Here is a 22,473-nt window from a genome sequence, read left to right on the forward strand (position 1 = left end):
GAACAACAAGACAGTGTTGAATAATTGTGCGGCCGCCATTTTTTGACGGTCGTTGACATGACAATAGTTCAACTAGAGTCGTTCACGAACCAACCACTAGTTAACCACTGGTCCTTGCTCGAACTTGCCCCACATTTATGCTACTTGCAGTTTGGTGTCCAAGATGGACGTAGTTTCCTTAAGCATTGTTTACTCGGCGCTGACAGAGAGCTCATTACAAAAAACTTCACAAGTTTGCTTTGGGACTCGAACCCACGACCTCCTGCTTACTAGCACAGATGTCTTAACCACTTGACCACTGAGCTAGCAGGGGTGGATTGGCTGGGTTGAAAAGTTGATATTACTATGAATTGCCCTTTTTTTTAACCTACAAAGAACGTTTCATTTTGGTTTACAAACAATTTTATTGAGCTGCTAAACAGAAAATATTGATGTGATAAGCAAACAATTTGCAAAAAAAATCCCTGCTTGCTATAGAAGAAAATTCTGTACTTACGGTTAGCATATGTCACAGGTTAGCGAGACATTTTGGCTTATGCATGTGCGTACATCTGTGCTTACAGGGTTAGCGCAGAATTTATCTGCAAGCTCTGTTAACACAAAACGGTGATCGTTAGTGCAACATGCTATTGCAAGCAGCATGACTCTGCATAATGTTAGCGAAAAATCCATGCTTACTACAGCAACAAATTTCGTGCTTACAATAAACGTATTACACGGGTTAGCGAGGAATGTTGGCTTGATTTGCGCATGCGTACATCCTGTATTCAAGGCCATTATTTTTTTTAAATACTTGGGTTACGGAATCGCGGCCGAAAAAAATCGCTCTATGATGCACATTCCGTGATGCACAATTCATGCAAGTCAATAGGCATTTTATGCATGCTGCGCCGCTGCTAGGCTGATTCTGCCTCGGTCCGACAGGTGTGACATTCGTCAAAAACTTTCCTCTTTTTTTTCCAGCTAAATATAATTGTTAGTAAATGTTACTTTTAATTTTTAAAGTTTGATAACTTTACTCAGGCAAATTTTCATAAGTTTCCTGCAGTAATACTGAATGACGACATTTAGTTTGAGTACTTTCGTGTCCGAATACCGTGTCCGAATACTGGACGCGGCATTATGGGCGGGCTATAAAGGGCGCCCCACATGTGTGCGTTTTTTTTATATTTATTTCCTAGCCTCCGCGGGTCTTCTGGACCCAAACAAATTCTTAATCCAAGTATTTTTTTTTAAATGGCCTAACTAAGAATTCTGTGCTTACAGAATTAGCGTAGAATTTTTCTGCTAGCGCGGTTAGCACAAAATGGTGATTTTAAGCGAGGAATGCTGTGGTTAGCAGGAACATAAATTGGGCCCATGTTCATATAATTTATGACATTTTCGGATGAAGCCTAATTTTGCTATGGAAATGTTTATCCTGCTAATCCAGTTTCCGTGCGAAGAATCTGCATAGAATTGGCCCATTAGTGGTAAGAGTTCAAAGATGAAATGAAGTAGCATGCACACATGTACTGTCTTTTCTTTTATCCATGTAAGCATCTAATTACACCCTGGATGGGGTCTTCAAGCCAACTGCACAGGATTTCCTTGCCCAGTACCTGGCCCCGGAACATGTACAAGCACTGATGAGAGCGTCCATCAACCCAATTGTATTCAATCCTGCATTGGTACGTAGCCAACTAGATATTCTCTACCAATCTTTACTTGATTCATTGGTGATATAGCAAGCTAATGTATCCCATGTTCAAGGCATAATTATTTGAAGTTTTGGTGAATTGACTTTCTAAGTGTCTGAGACCACATTTGATTTGTGACTGACTTGTGATGTGATTGACCTGTGATATACTCGTTATGGACTTGTGATTGACTTGTGATTGACTTGTGATTGACTTGTAATTGACTAGTGATTGACTAGTGATTGACTTGTGACTGACTTGTGACTGACATGAGAACAACTCTCAAGTAGTTTCACAGCTCACTTTCATGTTATGTTCTTCTCAACAGCTCGCTATTCTGACGCAACCTCAACAGTTGGCGTCCATCCTAAGCAACCCAGCTGTATTCGATCCTGCATTGGTACGTAACCAACTAGATATTCTCTACCAATGTTTACTTGATTCATTGGTGATATCAAGCTTGTATCCATTGTTCAAGGCATAATTATTTGAAGTTTTGGTGAATTGACTTTCTAAGTGTCTAAGACCACATTTGATCTCATCTGACTGACTTGTGATGTGATTGACCCTGTGATATACTTGTGATGGACTTATGATGGACTTGTGATTGACTTGTGATTAGCTAGTAATTGGCTAGTAATTGACTAGTGACTGACTTGTGACTGACTTGTGATTGACTTGTGATTGACTTGTGATTGACATGTTACTGACTTGTGATTGACTTGTGATTGACTTGTGACTGACTTGTGATTGACTTGTGATTGAATTGTGATTGACTTGTGATTGACTTGTGATTGACTTGTGATTGAATTGTGATTGACTTGTGATGGACTTGTGATGGACTTGTGATTAGCTTGTGATTGTCTTGTGATTGACTTGTGATTGGCTTGTGACGGACTTGTGATTGACTTGTGATTGGCTTGTGACTGACTTGTGATCGACTGGTGATTGACTTGTGACTGACTTGTGATTGACTTGTGATTGGCTTGTGATTGACTTGTGATTGACTTGTGACTGACTTGTGACTGACTTGTGACTGACTTGTGATTGACTTGACTTGTGACTGACTTGTGACTGACATGAGAACAACTCTCAAGTAGTTTCACAGATCATTTTCATGTCATATTCTTTTCAACAGCTCGGTATGCTGACGCAACCTCAACAGTTGACGTCTATCCTGTGCAACCCAGCTGTATTCAATACGTTCATCCTTCTCCCACCGGGAACCGACTCAGCTACTATACAGGGCGCCCTCTGTAGTCAGGCCCAGACCAACCCAACCTTCCTCACCGATCTTGTTGCGATGTTCAATATTGACCAAATTCAGAAAGAGGTATGGCAATAAATCAGCGCATAGCGAAACGTGTTAATATTTGATGATACATTCAGCACCATTTTGATGTTCACTCAATCTCACTCGCCTTCCACTTGCGCAAATTAAGACGCTTTTGGTTTCAGCATGTTCAGTGTATCATGATTACGCACACGGTGTACTCTGTTATTTAAAGTAGCAGACACTTGCAGTTGCAACCAGGTGTTTCATTTATTGTCTCGCCTGAACTTTGTTCAACAAAGAGACTATGCAATCACTATGTCTGTACATACATTGTATGTATGTAGTATGTATGTATATGTATATGTATTTTGGTTAAAGTTTCGTAAAATTGATCTCATTTCAAAAGTTGCAGTCCAATTGGAACCAAACTTGAATCATAGATGCAACATGGCAACCTTCATATGATAATGATGTCAAAGTCACATACCAAGGTCTATAGTCAGCTGAGTTCAAGTTGTAAAATAGGCTGCAAATGTAAAATGGGTCTCATATGAAAAGGTGAAGTCCGATTGGAACCAAACTTGGGTCATATGCAACATGGCAACTTTCATACTCATTTGTCACTCTTTAAACATGTTAAATATAATTGCAAAAGCAGGCAAGACTCGTGGCTTGAGAACCATCTTGTTATTTTTTATTATTGTATTGTATTTCTTAGGTAAAAGCACACATAGACACAGAATACAATACACACATGTAAGGTAACATGCCAGTGTAACAAAAAAAAGCACATTGATAACACGCCTGAAGGATTGCCAAAAGCAAACTTAATCGCTATCTGGTGTTCTACTATTCAGTACCATCTCCATTCTTTCGAATCCAAGAACTTTTACTTCTTGATTTTCCAAAACCAAAACGTCATCATTCCTGTATGAACTCCTTTCCCAGCTTGAAAGTCTCTTCATGAACGGCACCAACTCCAGGAACTTCACGGACATAGACTGGCAACAGTCCATGCAGGAGTTTGAGCGTCTCATCAACAATTTCGTAGGTCTGGCCACACGTGACTTCCTAGGGGATTTCCTGACTCAGTGGCTGGCCATGTCTGTACCCATGGAAAATCTGCCTCACATGCTGATGAACGTAACGTAAGTTAATGATTGAGTAAATTACTAACGAACACTTTAAAATCAATAGTGTGTTGAAACACCTCCTAAATTCTGAAATCTAACTAGGAATTGCTAAAATATTTCTCAAAATTTCCACAATGCTATCCAGATTTACCCCAGTTCCTTCCCAAAACCTTGCTTCCAAATTTCAACCAGTTCTCCCTAAATCTTGCCAAATTTTTCTGAATTCTCTCCACAAATGAAATTTTTTTGTGTTACTTGTGTTCGTGTCATTCCTAAGGCAGCATTGGAATTACATTGTGTACTTGACTGTAGCCAGCAGTTATTCACTTGTTAAAGCTACAGTCCATCATTTGCATCTATCCAAAAAGCAACATAATTATTGTTGAATAACATACTTAGTTGAAAGATAGTAAGGGGGAAATTATTCTTTCTGGCATGCTGTCATTTTTGAAGAAATCAACAAAGGAAGGCTTTTTCAATGATGCGTCTAAAGAGGCATTGTTAGAAATTTTTGTTTAGACTAATTCGGCGAACAAAATTAGAAGCCATTTTTGTTTGGGTGCATTCCGCATGCGTTCCCAATGACAATAAGCAGCGCATGCATTTTGGAACAACCCTATTGGTCAAAGGAGCGTGGGTGTGCAGGCTTACTACCTTAGCAAGCCTGGTTGCTCCTTAGAAGATGGCTGTTGCCGAAGTAGTCTGGCCTAAACATTTCGCCATTCCTCGCCAAATTGCACTGATTCTCCCGAAGCCTCACTGATTCTCACCGATTCTTGCCAATTTTAGCAATTCGCCCAATACTATTCTCAACAATTCTCCCCAGTTCTCACCAATTCTCCCCAATTCTCACTGATTCTCCCCAATTCTCAACAATTCTCAACAATTCTCGCCACTTCTCAACGATTCTCCCTACACAATGTTCACCGAGTCTCACTGATTCTCACCACATTCCAGTGTCGACTACACCAGCGCGTGCCAGGCACTGACCCCTGAACTCCTGAACACCACAGCATGGCAGACTCTGATTAAGCCTTCAATGCTTTCCACCAATCTGGCCATGGAAATCATCCAAGACTTGGTCTTTGCTCTGCCAAGTGAGTAGAAACAGTCAACATGATTGTAACGTCATGGATGCGTTCCACTTGCTCAAACGTGTTTGCGTTCTTTAGCTGGGCCTTACGAACGTGCCAACTACCCGGACCCACAAATAGAATGATAATGCCATCAAAAAACTGTTGTCAAAGTGGTAGTGGCCTGTATGCCAATACAGTATCTTATTTTTTAAATCCTCAAAGAATTTAATTGAATTGAAGTAAAATGAAAGTGAAATGGTACCAGTAATACAGGAATTTACTGTGGATGTAAAAAAAAAACCGGAGAATATTAGCCTTGACAGGATCATTACCTTCATAGTGTGTGTCGGCCATTTTGGAAAACGTAGTGTTATGTGCGCAAAATTCAAATGACTAAAACAACTCGGGAAGACGGTCCGCTTTAGTTGCTAACATTAGCCAATGTTGGCTTACAAACAGTTAGTCCAATGTGAATTATTTTTGAAGGATTACATTAAAGTCTTCTGCATGTTTATATAATTAGCCAAATTGAACCAACAAATATGACAACAATTTCCATCGGAGAGAAAATGATTTTTGTCAAACAAAAAAGTGAAATTGTTTTCCAACCTGATCGAAAATTAAGTCTTCGTCTCTCTAATTTTGTGGTTGTTATTTATTTCTTGTTTTGCAGAATATCAGGAAGATTTTCAGACACTCATCAACGACATGACAGCGGTTGTTGAACTGTTGACGGTTTTCACTGAGGTTGAGAGCGACATCCTGCAATCAGGCGCGGTTGTTCTTCTTGACCCTGATCAAATGTCAAGGGTGAGAACGCCAGTAGCTTATACCTGACCCATTGAGGAAGCACTAGTCTGAAACAAATGATATTTAGTTCGATCCATGGACAACATATGCCAACATATGCCCTTATGCAATAGCGCGTAATCACCAAAATGTTTCCCAGCAAAAGGGCATATGCAGAAAACTGCCTCTATTTTTAATGAAATTTAAACATTTTCGTCAAAGTTGTTTCGAAACTTTAAGCTCCTCACACAGTCAAAATATTGTCCATCCTTTCACTGTCGTTTGTTTCCTTCCAGGCCATTGACCTTTTTCACCGTGTCGTACAAGGGGAAATTCCTAGAGGCATTGTCTGCAATGAGTATACACTCTCTCAGGTCACTCACGGAAACGCCACCCATCTGAGTAAACTGTTCTGTGGAGTGGAGAAACTCCTGCAAACACATGCTGTACAGGAAGTCCTGAGGATTGTGGGATTTGAAAACATCTTACCCAAGGTACATTGTTATTATAGGTCTGGAAAAACTACTTGAATCACATAAACAAGGGTAAAATTGTAGAAGTTGCAGAAGTATTTGTTCTTTCAAATCCATGAATTTGATCCAAATTTATGGCATAACAAAACTTTAAAATGCGAACAGAGAGTTGATTCATGTGTAACTGAGATCGTGGTGCGTGACAATAGTGCTTATTCAATTTACAATCTCATTGCTTTGTATTTTTTTGTCATACACATGCTTAGAGCCATAATCAATGATTACTGAAGATAACTCACAGACATCAAAAGATTTTTTTTTAAAAGGGGAAAAAAAAACTTCACAGATTCTGGTGCAATATTCAAACTTGACAATTGTAGAGTATTTAAGGCCGCCTACTACCTGCGAATACAAAGCATATTAGACGTCACAAATCATTCACTGTGAAATTTGCCTGACATGCCATGAATCCTCTTATACCAGAATACTTGAGTATAGAGCTTTAGACTTATATTTCTCTTTATATTTATAGATAACTACTCTATTTAGTGCCGATCCGACAAACTACGAGCCCTTTGACTGCCCGGCGTTTGCCATGAACAGTCAGAATTTCATCATGAAGTTGTGGATGCTCCCTTCGGAATACGCCAACTTCTTCAGTTCGTTCCAGCGACCCGAGTACTTTGATCTGTTCGAAGTGCTGCCTCAGATTCTAGCAAACACAACAACTGAGGATTTTGAAAGGTAAGCAGCAACTAACTTTACATAACACTGCATGACTTAAGCCATGCGCAGGACTTATGCAACCAATTTGAACAGCTTGAATGAGAATACAAACAATTTTTGACAGCTGTTTGTTTTTGTTTTTGCTAGGCCACAAAACAGTCATTTGCCTGCCATTTTGAAAATAGTTTTGTCCAACTTTCTTGGGAATCGTGCGGCAAATATCATTTACCTCAAACACAAAGCTGTGGGTGTCTTGTACCAACTTTGATAAGTTGTGCAGTGACAGGCTCCACGACAAGTTGTACTATGACTGGCTCCATGCCAATCACGATTTGCTAGTGAAATAGGTCCTTTTCAGTCATAACACCACAACTCACTGTACCTATAATGATTGTGCAGGTTATGTTATAATTTGTTACGCAAGTCGCATACTTAACGCACCATGAAACAGTTTTTAAATAGTCAAGCTTTGCACAGCATTACCTGTTGCACAATGTTCACAGTCAATTGTGAAGCAATTGGAGGTAAAGAAGTACGTTTTCAAAGTTTGATTTTCTTTTTCTGAAATTTAGCTTGACTGAGCTCTACCATCTTCTGCAACCTCTGATTGGTCCTCTGCTTGACAACGGTTTCCTGGACAACGCCACAAATATAGACGTGTTGCTGCCATATTTGGAGTTGATAGATGCATATCTGATATCCCAATTAGGTAATTAGTAGATTATTTTTTCTTGAGTCTTGTATGATTTTCATACAAAAAAGGAAAATATGAATGTCAAAATCACACAGAGTTTTTCTAATGAATAGAGGGCGAAATAAGACACAAACAAACATTGTTTATGTGGATAACCATACATAAATATAAAGAAGTTCATTATTTTCACCTAAAAATTTGCATCTAAATTGCACGCAAATTAAAAAAAAAGAAAATCGCTGTTTCCTTTTGCAAAAGGAATACAGTGTGGCATGCTGATGCCAACTATTTCCCATACTGCATTGTGACAAATGGCTTCACTGTGATACCGCATTGGTACTGTTCATTGAGAATCTCCACTGATCTCTATATACTGACTGGATAGTGCATAGAGAACAACGGGTCGAAGTCAGTTGAAGCCATGTTGGGAAGACCGCGCCAGTGTTCTTAAAAGGACAACTTTCCATCTTAGATCTGTTTTCAAATATTGTGATTCACTTTTATAACTGAATGATTTTCTTTGTGTCCACCAGTTCACTTTTTATGATGTGTAACTATAATCATGGCAGAAACTTGTCCTTTTTTGATGATCATCATACGTGCATGTGAACAAGAAAGCGTCAAATCAAGATGCAGCGCCCATATTGAATAGACCGGGGGTAAACTAGCCAAAAAGCCACACAATGAATAATCACCTGTATTCTCTCTATCTTCCACAGATCAGACAGGCTTTGTGGAGTTGAGTTCTCTTTGGAGTAACGCTTCAGTAGTCAGGGAGTACCTTGCAGCTATTGCAGGATTCAGTCCCGATATCATCGATGCCATCATCAACAATAAACTCAACATCTCAACAGTGAGTAGTCAGTGGCCATTTTCCACATCACGGCTGCATTGCCAGCTTTAACTTCATCTCAGACTACGGAGTCATTTTCTAATATTTATACGGAACCTAAGCAAATACTCCAAATTTGAGCATCACATCGGAACATCTTAATTTTTTTCTGTAAGAGAAAATGTGGCAACTTTGAACCTGAGGGCCTAAAACTTTGGCTTAAAGTCACAAAACTTAAGCCTAAAGCCTATGCTGGAGATGGAGCCAAGGTTTGGCAAACACCCTTTGATTGCGAAATGGGAAGTGAGATATTCTCTTTCGCATTAAGGAATGTGGTCTACTTGTTTAAATTCAGGTCCTGATCGTAGGTTGTGTCCTTGGGCAAGACACTTTACCTCAATTGGTACGAACATTAGCTGGGAAGTAACCTGCCATGGACTGGCATCCCATCCAGGGGGAAATATTTCTTTCATGCCAAGGAAACCAGAAAAAGACATTAGCCTGATAGTGGTGCATTGCGCTACATATCATGCATGGTAATTGTCTATTAACTGATCTTCATTGTGTTTTCTTGTTAGCTTATCCTACTCCAGGGTAACGTCAGAGATGAGCTGTGTACAAACATGTTATTCACCCGACTGTTTGTCTTCAACGATACGGCCACTGCGTCAGAGGTTCAGACCTTGGTCTGCCAATCTCTCAACAGCACCGACATCCTGGAATTCCTTCAGGGGTCACTCAACGTCACTGAGCTCATTCAGGCTGTGAGTGTTTATTTCGTTAGTATTGAGTTTCTTGGTGAAAACAGGGCTGTAAATAACTGAATCAAATTGTTAGCCAGAGTTGTGCCAGACAAACTAGCCGGTGCGTTCACATAGCTTTAAAGGCAGACATAAATAAAAAGTATATAAAAGTGTTCAGCGGATACTAGGAATCAAAGTCAATAGGTTTGGCTGCTCAAGTGATGTCTTGCCTTTTTTGCAGGGGTTCAAGAAGGGCTGTAACGGCGACAGTATTAAGACCTGTGTTGAAAGAGAGCCATTTACAGCCCTGTTTATAGGGCTACTGTTCATGGGGATGAACAATGACAAATGAATACTTAGCAGTATTTTAAATACCTTGACTTAAACTTGAAAACTGGAAGACTTGCCACTGACTTTTGTTTGGCTTGATGAAAACTCTGGCAAAATGCTCCCAAACAAGGTGAATTTTGGATAAACTGAGAGAGTTGGGGGTAAACCTAACCCTGCCAGATGCAGCAAAGTGCAGCAGGTGTCGAAAAGTCTTTGGGACTTTGTTGCATTGGTTCTAAAGATTATAGCAACCTAAACAGCCAAATCTGAGATTATGGGAATTACATGAGTGCCAACACAAAGGGCTCACCCCTCACTACTGTGGCCTGGGCTTGATTCCCAGCTCCAACCATATGTGAGCAGAGTTGTTCGTTGACTCTCTCCTGTACCACTTCAGCACTTCTGATCCGGTTGAGCTCCGTGGTCAGACACGGGTCGCATGGCAGCTATCTAAGGCACCCTTACATACCTTTGGCTCGACTACATTGTAGCTGTCTTCTTCCCATTTCAGCGTCTGCTGCGAGTAAGGATGATTACCCCCCCCCCCCCCAATTAAATGAATGGAATCGATTGATTTTTCTAATCTTTGCGACCAATCAGATAACATCCTCACCAATGGACGTGACCCTCCCGGAGTACATGGACCAGCTACTGGAAGCCCTGGCAACTCTGTCGGCTCTTGACCCGGCCATCCTTGACCGCTTCCTGACTGACCAGTGGCCGTCGCTGACGGACGGACTCGTTAACACCACGGAGATCATCCAGCTGGCCATGAGTGCCAAAGACCTGATCAGCATTGCTAAGAGGTAAATCAAAGGTTTGGCGGGTGATTCACAGTACATTGGTCTGCCAACAATTTTAGACCACAGAGCAGGGTTTCCCCAGGGTTTTGTGAGTGTGACGTGGTACCACCAACTGTCAGTTGACCTTAAAATGAACACTGTCACTTGCGCATTTTTAGCAAAGAAAAGGGACCCCTACATGTACGGGCATCACTAGATGGGGGGGGGTATGTACAAACCTCCCCCCCCCCCTCATTAGTCGGTTTTGTTGGCAAAATCTTGTGTTTGTTGGCAAATAAACTGTAACGAATAGCGCCACCTGTTGTCCAATAGTGTCCAAGATCAACTGCTTTGAACAGCACCCCCAACAGTCAGATAGTGTCCAGCCGCCACCCCCCCCCCTTGTCCTTTTTGATTTTGCTGGAGCTGGGTGATAAGAAAATATTCCTGGCTACCTTTCAGCACAGATGGTCCGTCGGCCAATTTGGTGTCAACCTCCACCCTCCTCCCCCAACAAGGCTTCAATAAGTTTTACTGTGTTTTTAGACAGTGTGCTGTAAGTTGTACTTTGAAGTTGTATACATTTATTTTTAAATGAAGTTTGTAGTTACAGGACTTATCTTTTTGTCTTGCCTGTTCAGCTTGCAGCCTGTGATTGATGTCTTACGGCCGGCGTTGGGCAACGATTCAACTTTCCAGATGATAGAGAAACTCTTGGATTCTCTCAACAGCCTTGATGGCTTGCTGGACCTCCTCAGCAAGCTTCCAGGTAAAACAACAAGCTAGCTGGGTGCTCCAACTGCAATTCTTTTTTGGGGGATTAATTTATTCGCTGTGTGTGCAGAAAATCGCAAATGCCATCAGCACGTTAAGAGGAAGGCTCTTGCTTTGAAGTAAGAACTAAGTTCACAAAATGCAATATGCACTGTTTTTGTACGAAACGTTTTCATGCCCAAGTTGTTCAAATAGATTTTGTATTTTTTATTGCATGGAAAACTGAAAATTGCAGATTTGGTCACCGGTGCCTTACACACTCGTGTAGCTGCAACGTTTTTCCTGAACTGAAAAACATTCAAACTTGATATGCGCATGGGCAGCTGGGGTACCAAACTGGGTTGTTGTAGATTCTCTGTGCCTGGAACCTTCAACTCTTTGAGTACTCTGAGCAATAGATCGGATTGAAACTGCATCTGCTTGACATGATGCAGATTGTGTATTGTTTTGATTCTGTTTAATTAGGACACTAAAAATCTCAAAATTGGGTTTTATCCTAATTCACCTACGTATTTTTTATAAACACTGTATACTCAGTGTTGCCCCCGAGTGGTTGCGAGAAAATGTTCGCTCAAGGTGGGACTCGAACCCATGACCTCCTGCTTACTAGTGCAGATGTCTTACCACTCAACCACTGAGATTGCCGGGGTCAGCTTGCTGGTTCAAATCAGATATAGCAGCGGGTACCGCAATGAAATTATTCATGTCCATCTTATGAACACTAAAATCTGTTGTCGTCATCCTACCTTTAGCGTCAGTTGGATACAATTAATAATAAAATGTTAAATGGTGACTTCTGCCGGCATTTTTTGTCAGGCAGCATCTCAAACCAATACCATTGGGTCATTGTAGTTGAAGTTCAGAATATAATATCAGCATTGCAAATGGCGTCGAATATCAAATCAACATCACCTGACACTGTTACCCCTGATCACCAGGTGTATCATTAGTTCTTCATTCCTTATTTTATTCCCTATTTTCCCCCCAGATCTTTCACTGCGCAAGCTCTTTAAGGACCCAGATGATGTGTATGAGTTTCTGGTGGCAGAAGTGGGATTCTCAGACCAGGCAGCATCTGATCTGCTTTCAGCTTCTTTGAGCCTGGAAGTGGTGAGTCGATAGGCTTTGGTTAATCCACTTATTGGGATTCTGAGTTTTGCTCTTCATCCATGTTATTTTTAACACTTGTAAACTCGGTACTGTAGTCCTTGCGAGAAAATAAGAAAGCTTGCTCAGTTGCACTCAGACCCAAAACCTCCTGCCAACTAGTGCAGAACTCTACCCAATGCAAACTTCTTGTATCTTTTCAAATAAACCTGAGTCACCGACTGACTGAGTCACTGACTACAACTAGTTTTCCAAAACTGAAACTTTAGGGTCTGCGAATTTCACAATTTCACAGATAAAGCAAATCAGGTTGCTTTAGTGGGATGAACCTCATGGTGTTTCACAGCTTTTTAATCCAATAGATATCAACATAACCATACTACATTGTACTACTTTGTATTTATTCAGTGACGAAACCATAAAGTGCTCGGATGGTTTCGTGCAGTACAGGGAAAAACCCACTGTTTAAAGCCTTGTATAGCTTGGAATTTCTTTTTGTTTGTTAACTAGTTCCCAGTTGCTTTCCTAAGAAAGGGTGATTTGGGGATCGAGCTTTCGAGGTACCCATGAGGTGAACACTCCTCTTAAGACCAACCCGACCAACCATATAGGCCACTCGGGTTGGGACACACCATTTTGGAGAGTTTGCCCTGGGGGATTAAGACTCCTAACCGCACTGATCCTATAATTGGTTCCATAAAGGAGCGAAGGTCACTCTGCCTGAGAGATTTCAAGCACATTATTTCGTTGCTAAATTCAATCTAAAAGTATTATCATGATGATGTACCTGAAATGTTGACTTCTTTTATATGTTGAACTGTGAAAATCAGTGAATAAATGGCCGAGAACGATCTTTTACTGCTATGCTAGCAAAAACCACAATCACCAGAAAGTATAGTTCCAGAAAGCAGTGTGGCCAACAGGTGGTAGTTCATTTAACCACAAGTGATTATCTTGCTAGGACTGTGGAGGAGGGAGGGGAGGGCTCCCAACAGAGGTCCAAAATGGTGTGTGAAACTAGCCACTTTCTTAAGAGGGCCGTTTTCATCATGACAGTCTGTTTCCAGAATTGCCCTTTCTATATATTTATTTCTGAATTGGCCCATCTTCAGGAGTTGTGTTGACCCTTTCATTTTTACAAATTTATCTGTGACCAGGCGCCGTCTTTGAACTTTACCGCCATCAACACCATTGCGTGCGACGAGACCGAACTGACCAAGCTCATCACATTCCCGAAGGGTACCAACGTCACCGGTGTCCTGCAGACGCTGTGCACGCTGGACTCTGAGCAGCTGACTGTTGCCTTGGAGGGGGTGATCGAGAGAATGTCCATTGGCGCGGTCATCGAAGAGGTATGATAAACAAGGGGATGGAGTCGGGGAACAAGACTTTGGAAATGACAGACAAGATGGCTTCAATTCGTACTAAGCACAGAAAAAAACTTGCTTAGCAAAGACAGGTCATCGGCCAAAATGTCATGTCATTTATACTTGCGTGTGACTGGTCTCTGGCTTATTTTTCGTAAGCTCATAAATTCACTAAGTAATATTTTCTGCTTCTGCAGCCCCATGAAAATGGGCCTTTGAAATTAGAATTTTTCCGGCTTAATTCGTACTGCGCCACTTTATGTTTCAGTAGACTTGTCAGTCTTGTGAAAGAATCATAACTGTAAGATAAAGATCTAAGGTAGCCCCATGTGACAAATCTCTTTTATGAGTTTGTGAGGTTTCTGAAAGGAACCGGGGAAAACTCAACGTTTCGGACGGTATGCACTGCCCGTCATCAGGAGACTGACGACCTTATCTTATGGATGCAAACCTTCAAATCGAATCGTGACTATAGACTAATCCATATTTGTTCTCTCTCTCTAGCTGTTGATGTACAGCTTCAAGGAGAGGTTTGGCAACACCACAGCCTCGCTAGGCGACCTATCCAATGCAGCTGCAGACTTGAACGCCATCCAAGAGTCTTTCCAGACCATCATGACCGAGTTCCAGTCCCTGAACTTCAGCTCTTTGGCGATCGATGAAATCGTTGACTCCATCATGGGCAACGCAGCCGCTCAAGCATCCACTTCAGCCAGTCCCTTGTCTGAAATGGTCTGCGGAAAGGGGGTCTCCATTAACCCTCTCTCGGCAGACGATCTGTCATCCGTGGCCAGAAGGAGGAAGCGAAGTGATGGGCGGAGCCGAATGAAACGGGAGGACCAGTTCGAAAAAGTACCAGGAAGCAGTGAGTTGCATCTCCTTTAATTTTGAAATGATAGAAACTGAAGCCACTTGCTGGCCTGGGCACTGGTGGAATTCAAATCTCGGTCACAGAGGTGAAAGGCCAGCGAAAATACAACCGCACCAATTTGACTTTCCAAAGGCACAGACAAGGACCTTGTCTGTGCCTACACTGTACTGTAAAAGATTTCAATTTTTACTTTCTCTAGTTATTGTTATTAATTTAGTTCTGGTCACGGAACCAAAGTTTTCCAATGACACTGTACCTCACAAGCCTGAAGAAAGCTTGTTTTTAAAAGACAATGAAGAAATGTTCAATTTTAGAGATGGGAGGGGAACCCCTGACCAATATTCTGGGGGGAACCTACAGAGTCAGGTAGAGACCCAAGACCTTATTCACAGCTTGGGTGGGGTTCGAACCCCGGGTCTGCATTTTACTAAATTCATAGTATTAACGGAAAACTATTCTACCTTCTTTGAACCTTGTGTGCCTTTAGAAAATGGAACATTTCAGGCTTCTCCCCAAAGAAGTACTTCTGAAACTGGGAAAAATATTGTTAATTATATCAGTATATTTTGGTTGTGTTTGATTCAGCCCCATTCTGCAGTTCCCTGTACGACGCCATTCAAGCTGGCGAGAACGGCCGTCTTATCTGGCGTTACATCAAGCCAATTCTACTGGGCAAGATCCCATATGCTCCCAACAGTCCTGCCGCGGCCAAGATTATCAAAGCAGTAAGAACATTCACAGTCTTAAAACCAGTTCATACTTCATGCGAATACGCTGCGAATTTGACGTCACGAAGCATTCGCTGCGAAATTTTGCCGGAGTTGAAATGTGTTCAACTTGTGCGATTTTGCAGCGCGAAAAATTGCCCTGACCTCACAGGTTCGCGTTCGCTTTTCGCACCGAGTATGAACCGGCCTTCAAGGGAATACATTTGTTTATTTTACTACTTTGTTGTATTCTTGATTGGATTTTAGTTTTAGATCAAAATCACCCTTGATGTCATTTGCCTATGGGCCCCGTTCACAAGTACCCCCTCAACGGTTACAAAGGGAGAGTTGGGGGAGACCACTGGGAGGGACATTCAAATGCATTGCTGAAGACGACTGATGCTCACGCAGAGATTTTTTGGCTTCGGGCACATTCAGAATAACATAAGTCTTTCGTATTTTGCATCATATGTGCGCGAACCAGTACACGCATGCAGTGCGTTCCGTCCACTGGGCTCTCAAAAGAGGTCAAAAAGGCACCATTCACCAAGTCCATATGCAAAACAGCTGTGGAATTGGTTTTCTCATGTTTTTCACTAGTGTAACATCAACTTTTTTAAAACCAAGTGATTATAGGACTGTGTGACCACAACATGACCATAACAGCTGTGACCACGACTTGCCTGCTTTGTCTGTTGACCCAGTTTCACTAGTCACGGTGCTTGCTTGACATAAGATCTGACTGCTGGTGACAAGCCCTTGTTATCAGGGAAAGTGGAAGTGAATTTTGACTGTCTGTGACTGTTTAAATACAGGAGGGTTAAAGTGTGATATGTTGATTGACTTCACAGCAAGGGATTTACAGTGGTATCAAAATGGAACAAGCGTGTGATTGATGAAAATGTAATGACACTCCTAGGGGTATTGAAATGAACGCACAATGTAATTTGGATTTTCCCCTTTTATCACGTTTATTCTTTTCAGTCTAATTTCCTGTTTGAGGAGATAGCCACAATCCGTGATGTGGCTGCGGCTTGGCTGGCTGGCTCTGCAGATCTGAACACACTGATTGGCAGCAGTCAGTTAAGCCTTATCAAGGTGAGTGTGAACGGCTAGCCCAGGATCTTATACCGTGGGGACAAACTGAGCTGCTCCATCAAAATGAGGCTTCAGTTGCAAAATTAGGTCTTGTGAGAGAATTAAGGAGAAATGTTAAATGTTAGCATCATTTTGTTTTTGGTACCGCGATGTCACACTATAAGAACTCCATTGTAGAACAGATGTAACAAGAAAGCACTCAGAGAGCACAAACCTCCGCCAAGGCTAAACAATTCCCCGCCATATTGTCGGTACTTCCAATAAGTACTCGCATATCCACTGGACTTCATATTTTATTGCACATTCCCCACTCCCCCTAGTATCAAATGGTTGAGTCCATTGACCTGTTGGTTTCAAAGCTGTGTGCGCTATGTGCTCATAGACTGCACGCTGCGTTACCCACACAAATCTCTTCACATAGCATATTTGCACACACAACATGGTGAAGAATCCTTTAAAAAAATCTTGCATCCAGACCTGATCTGGATTTGTACTTGTACCAAGGACCACCCCTAAAAAAAATTCATGAAAATCCGTCCATAAGTGTTTGAGTTATCCTGTCAACAGACAAACCAACAAACAAACAAACAACCCAACAAACTAACGCCGATGAAAACATAACCTCCTTGGCCGAGGTAATAGCCGTTCAGATTATTCTGGCTAGCTGTTTTTTCTGTTTGAGTCTTAGTACATTTTTTGAAATGATAGAAACCGAAGCCACTTGCTGGCCTGGGCACTGGTGGAATTCAAATCTCGGTCAAAGAAGTGAAAGGCCAGGAAAAATGCAACCGCACCAATTTGATTTTCCAAAGACACAGACAAGGACCTTGTCTGTGCCTACACTAAACTGTAAAAGATTTCAATTGCGTAAAAAAAATTGGTTATTCTGGAGGTTTCAGGTTAAAATTCTACTCCTGTCCAATTCTTCCAACTCAATTCTGGAGCAGCTGTTGGTTGTGTACAATTCCCCCCTCCCTTTTTAATTTTTTTGTTTTCTATCAAAGTCTTGAGAATCATTGTAATCACATTAATTTGAAGTCTGGATTGCTCAGTTGGTAGAGCTCTCGCACAGCGGTAGGTTCAGGTCCCTTTCTAGTCAAATTCTTTACTCGACAGCAAAATGTAAATCTTGGCAGATTTACCGTTGCTGTTCATTTGGTTCATTTACACTTGTTCAATTTTCTCCCGATTGGTTGCAGGATTTCGTGGCCAACTCCTACACCAAGGAGATCCTACAGGACCAGCTTGGGCTGGACGCTGACCTCATCGCGTCGCTCCTGGACAGTGACCTGGTAGCAATCTCAGCCGACGACCTGGCTATGATTGACGAGATGGCCGAGCTAGTGGTCAACTTGACCGGCTGCGTTGAGCTGAACCGGTTCATACCGTACCGGACCGAGAGCTTCATGAAGGCAGTCGCTCAGAGATTGAGCCGGAACAACACTCTCTTTGCAGGTCGGTCACTTACTCCAGAGATATCAAGGTGGGGGTGGGGAGGCAGGACAATGTCTGGCGGCAGTGGTGAACGAGAAATGTTTTCCCCAAAAATCCAACTTGCTGGATGGCCATGCTGATGGTGTAAGCATACACCGCGCCATGTGCTAGTGGGCCATGTGCAGTGAGCACGTTCAGTGCGTTTATCAGATGTGCAGCTACCCCTTTCTTTTTCCCTTCCCCCCCCCCCCCTTTTTTTGTTGTTATGGTCATAATGGGTTTCAACCCCCCACCCCCCTTTTGCTGCGCAACTGTCTGGCACTGGGGACTCTATGTGTAGCGACTTATGTTGCTGGCAACAACTGAGTTTTATCAAAAAGAATGTAAACAATGATGAGAGTTTATCAAACTTCCACACACAGTAGCACGTTTGTTTATGGTGTAAATCAAGGATTTTCTTTTGTTCCTCTTCCCTTTTCCTTTGTTTGTACTCTTTTTTGGCAACAACTCTCATTGATTTTGTACACGTTTTCTAATCAAGGTCGTCCTCGATTTGGTTCCAGTCCTCGATTCACTGATGATGTTGCACTTGTGTGTCCTCAATTTACATCATAAACAAACGCACCCATCTTTGTAAACACTGACAATCGTGGACTCCCTATTGTCCCTAATCCTCATTCCTTTGCTTGTACTCAAACTTTTTAGCAACAGCTCTCATTGGTTTTGTACACGAACTTCAATCATGGACTATCGGTCCATCGTGGACCCATTGTTTGTGCCCTAACCCTTTTGTCCCTTGTCCACGATTGCCGGTGTCTTCATACTCACATATGCACTCTAGTGATTACTTTGGAGAAGCAAACTGATTTTGCTGGAAGGCATTTGGAATTTGGGTGAAACGTCCAGCCTGACAGACATTATAAACTGCCAGATTCCTGTGAAAATAGTTTGCTGTCTTAGTCACTTGTACACTTAAAGGGAAAATACAACATTTGCAAATATCAAAAAATACAACTACCAAATCATTTTGAAATACCTTGCTGGACTGTTAGTGAATGACAGTGTAAAGCATCCTGTAAAATCATGGCACCTGGTATACTGTCATTTTCAAGAAAAGTGGTATTTTTGTATCAATTTCCAACGCTGGTCGGCCGACCAGCGTTGGAAAAAACTGGCTTTTTTTCAAATACTGGCCCCAATTGACCATCGCACTTGTTTGCAATCGATTACACACCTATGAACGGGTACAAGCCAGCTAGACTGGTTCCCTAACCTTACAATTCCCCAATGTATGTAAACTGCTCTGTTTCTTCTTATATGGAGTCAGGGAACCAGACTACAGGAAAATGATTGTTTTTCTTGGTTTTTATAGCATTTTCGAGCCCAAAACCTCAAAAAAGTCAGTGTAACTATATTTGCTATATATTTCCAACCCCCCCAATTCCATCCATTTCTGAAAATTACAGCAAAAGCAAATGATGTATATTCCCTTTAAACCCATGTTGGATTCCTGTGCAGAACTGACTTGGTATGAGAACTTATGTCTGCATGTTTATAGAAAAAGAACCAGGAAGTGGTTGTTTCTGATTTGTATTTACTATTGTGACATTTTCTCTTCTGTTGGTAGGTGTTTATTTCAGCAATCTGCAGAATGCCGATAGCCTGCCCCCGCACGTGCAGTACAAGATCCGCATGGACATTGAGAACACTGCAGAGACCAACCGACTCAAAGACAAGTACGATGACCCCTCCTTATTTTTGTGTTGACACTCTAAAGTGGTTTTGCTTTCAAACAGGCGTCCAAAATTCATTTCCCTCCCAAAAAATTACCTTCAGTTCTTAATGATCCTATGAACCTGTAATTAAACTGTCGTGATGCCCATTGTGATTCTAGGCTTTGGATGCTGTAATCATATCAATCATAGGGGAGTCCCAAGACATCACAAGACATCACAAGGCAATCACAAGTTAATCACAAGTTAATCACAAGTCATATTGGGAGTCATTCACAAGTAGATCACATAGCAACCACAAATAAACCACACTTCGATCACAAATCAATCACAAGTCAATCAGAAGGCACCTATTGTGACGGGGTGTCGGGTATCAAATCTCAACTTCAGACTTGACATGCTTGTAATCGGGTGAACACGGTTTAATCTGTCCATAACAAATACAAAATTTACTTTAATTAGTTGTAAAATATAACTATGAATCAACAACAATTTTGTTTATAATTAAAGTTAAGCAATCATTACTAATCACATAATATCAGGCAATTAACAGGATTGATGACACCAGCCTTGTCTGTGAGTCTACATGTACATTTTGTACCATTACACGCAATAACCCTAGTGTCACATGTAATTAACCACAATGCACGTACATGTACATTATAAACTGTCTCTAATTTATACTTGTGTGTGTTTTTTCCCCAAATTAAATACCTTAAACTTATCCCAGAACCCAAAGCATGTCCATAATAACCAAATAAAGGGATTATAAATGATGAGTTATGTATATTTCACTTACGACTTTGGGATGACGTACTAACAAAACATGAAATATGGCGACTGCAAAAGCGTGACTGCAGAAAGTTATAGCTTACGTTCCAATTTAACAGCGCCCTCTATTGATGAAATATAACAAATAATTAGTTTATCAATAAAAGAGCATTCTGACTTAACACCTATTTGAAAGCAAAACCACTTTAGAGTGTAAGCCCAAATCGAGGAGGGATCATTGCACCTGTCTTTGAGACTCCAAGACAAGTACAATGACCCCTTCCCTCCCCAAACAAATAACATTCAGTTCTGGTGTCTAACGTTGACAAAGAGTGGGTACGATGTCCTTAAAGCCACGTAGGAACATTTGCAATTACAGGAAAATTACCTAAAGTTTTAAGTAACAGAAACCTTTCTCATAGAGAAGATAGGTAAGATTTGAGGCTTTGCATGGTGGAGATACTAAATGATGAAAGGTTTGCGGAAACACCATGTGCAAATAATTTTTCAACTAATAGAATGGTTCTGAAAAGAACCAGAGGTATAAACTCGACGTTCCGGTCAGTACGCTCTGACCTTCTTCAGGAGAGTCGGTCAGACTTAGTTGAGAAATTATTCGCACATGGTGTTTCCGCAAACCTTTCACCATTTAGAGAAGATAGGACTGGTTCCAAATTCACTGTGAAGTTTTTCTGCCTGAAATGGTCTCGTTTGGAAGATAACTAACATTGAAGATGGTTACAATATAGAAACACTTTTTTCATGTGTGTTAGCAAAGAAATCCAGTTTAATGTGCGCACATTTTCTCTGTTTTCTCAAAAACGTGTAGTATCCACTGAGCTGAAACTTCAACAGGTTTAATGGTTGTAACATGCCCTACTTCTGATTTTGAGAAATGTTTTGCTTGAAACAAAAATAATGCACCAACAGTGAATGATGCTAGGTATGTGTAATTAGCTGTCCTGATGCCCATCGTGATTCTAGGCTTTTGATGCTGTAATCATATCAATTATATTAGTGAATCAAAAGTGAGTCACAAGACATCACCAGGCAATTACAAGTTACTCACAATTCAGTCGCAAGTCGTATCGGAAGTCATTCACAAGTAGATCACATATCGATCTCAAATAAAACATTGAGTCGTTTGTCGGGAATTTTCATTTGCCAAAATAGGGCCACTTCATCACATCACTTCATCACATCTCTTGGTGTTCCGACTTCCATAATTTTTGAACTAAAGATGGTATCAGCATGCGGTGTTCGCAACAGTAATGCTGAGATGGTGCTCTTTTCAAATCTGTAATAAAAAGAATGTTTGACTGGGGTCGACAAACGACTCATTTAGCTCGATCGCATCACATCTGTAACCGGCAACCAGCCAATCATGATCTCCAGTCACTTGGGAGTAATGTTGTGCAAACCCGACCCGACCCGAAAACAACTTTTTGTCCGGTCGGCTTTTCTATCATTTCAGTCCGGTCGGGTCGGTTTCAGTTTTGCGTTTGTGATTTTCAGGTCAGGTTGGGTCCGAAACAGTTTGGCAATTCATGCGGGACAATATTAATGCAGAGTTACTGTGCACTGTATGACCAATGTCAGCGTACCGCGCCAATGTGCATGTCTTCGCGGTCTATGACACAACGTGTAGGCTCGGCAGTAGATTATGAGTCTTCACCAAACCGTACGATATAATTATTTACTGAGAGACGACGATTTTCACGTGACGCGGGTAATTTCAGGCACAGAAAGTAGACACACTTGCCCAAGCCATAATCGGGTTTTCAGTTGGTTCAGTTTCGGTTCGGTTTGCGTCGGTTTTTGCTCAGGTCAGATTGGGTCGGGTCGAGTCGGTTTAGGGAGTTCAGATCAGTTTCAGTTTGGATTAGGTTTATATCTATAGTGTTTCAGGTCGGTTTGGCCTGGTCAACCCGACCCGATGCACAACATTACTCAGGAACGGCGTCTTTCATAATATACCCAATATGAATGTTCTGCTTCAAATTTGAATAAAATGAGGCCAAACGTAAGAGTGTTTTTATCTGGTTTGGACATTAGAGATGTCTAATTCGATTCTGAAA

General features: G+C 41.4%; 1 protein-coding gene across 8 annotated transcripts in view; it reads left to right on the forward strand.

Annotated features, from left to right (window-relative positions):
* The window catches only part of LOC119728778, a 160,985-nt gene that overhangs the window by 101,551 nt on the left and 36,961 nt on the right, over nt 1-22,473 (forward strand). For 6 of the 8 annotated variants that reach the window (XM_038201162.1, XM_038201159.1, XM_038201163.1 and 3 more), the window contains exons 63-82: nt 1,540-1,670; nt 2,008-2,079; nt 2,818-3,012; nt 3,904-4,103; nt 5,046-5,185; nt 5,838-5,974; nt 6,250-6,447; nt 6,959-7,170; nt 7,725-7,861; nt 8,566-8,699; nt 9,257-9,457; nt 10,352-10,557; nt 11,175-11,302; nt 12,296-12,417; nt 13,572-13,766; nt 14,286-14,646; nt 15,238-15,377; nt 16,344-16,457; nt 17,657-17,912; nt 19,519-19,627. In XM_038201162.1, the coding sequence (XP_038057090.1) occupies nt 1,540-1,670; nt 2,008-2,079; nt 2,818-3,012; nt 3,904-4,103; nt 5,046-5,185; nt 5,838-5,974; nt 6,250-6,447; nt 6,959-7,170; nt 7,725-7,861; nt 8,566-8,699; nt 9,257-9,457; nt 10,352-10,557; nt 11,175-11,302; nt 12,296-12,417; nt 13,572-13,766; nt 14,286-14,646; nt 15,238-15,377; nt 16,344-16,457; nt 17,657-17,912; nt 19,519-19,627 (3,388 nt within the window). The remainder of the gene's footprint in view (nt 1-1,539; nt 1,671-2,007; nt 2,080-2,817; nt 3,013-3,903; nt 4,104-5,045; nt 5,186-5,837; nt 5,975-6,249; nt 6,448-6,958; nt 7,171-7,724; nt 7,862-8,565; nt 8,700-9,256; nt 9,458-10,351; nt 10,558-11,174; nt 11,303-12,295; nt 12,418-13,571; nt 13,767-14,285; nt 14,647-15,237; nt 15,378-16,343; nt 16,458-17,656; nt 17,913-19,518; nt 19,628-22,473) is intronic. The other 2 variants (XM_038201164.1, XM_038201167.1) reach the window with 2 other exon arrangements.

The sequence above is a fragment of the Patiria miniata genome, unplaced genomic scaffold (assembly GCF_015706575.1).
Source record: "Patiria miniata isolate m_02_andy unplaced genomic scaffold, ASM1570657v1 HiC_scaffold_20, whole genome shotgun sequence".
Lineage (NCBI taxonomy): Eukaryota > Metazoa > Echinodermata > Asteroidea > Valvatida > Asterinidae > Patiria > Patiria miniata.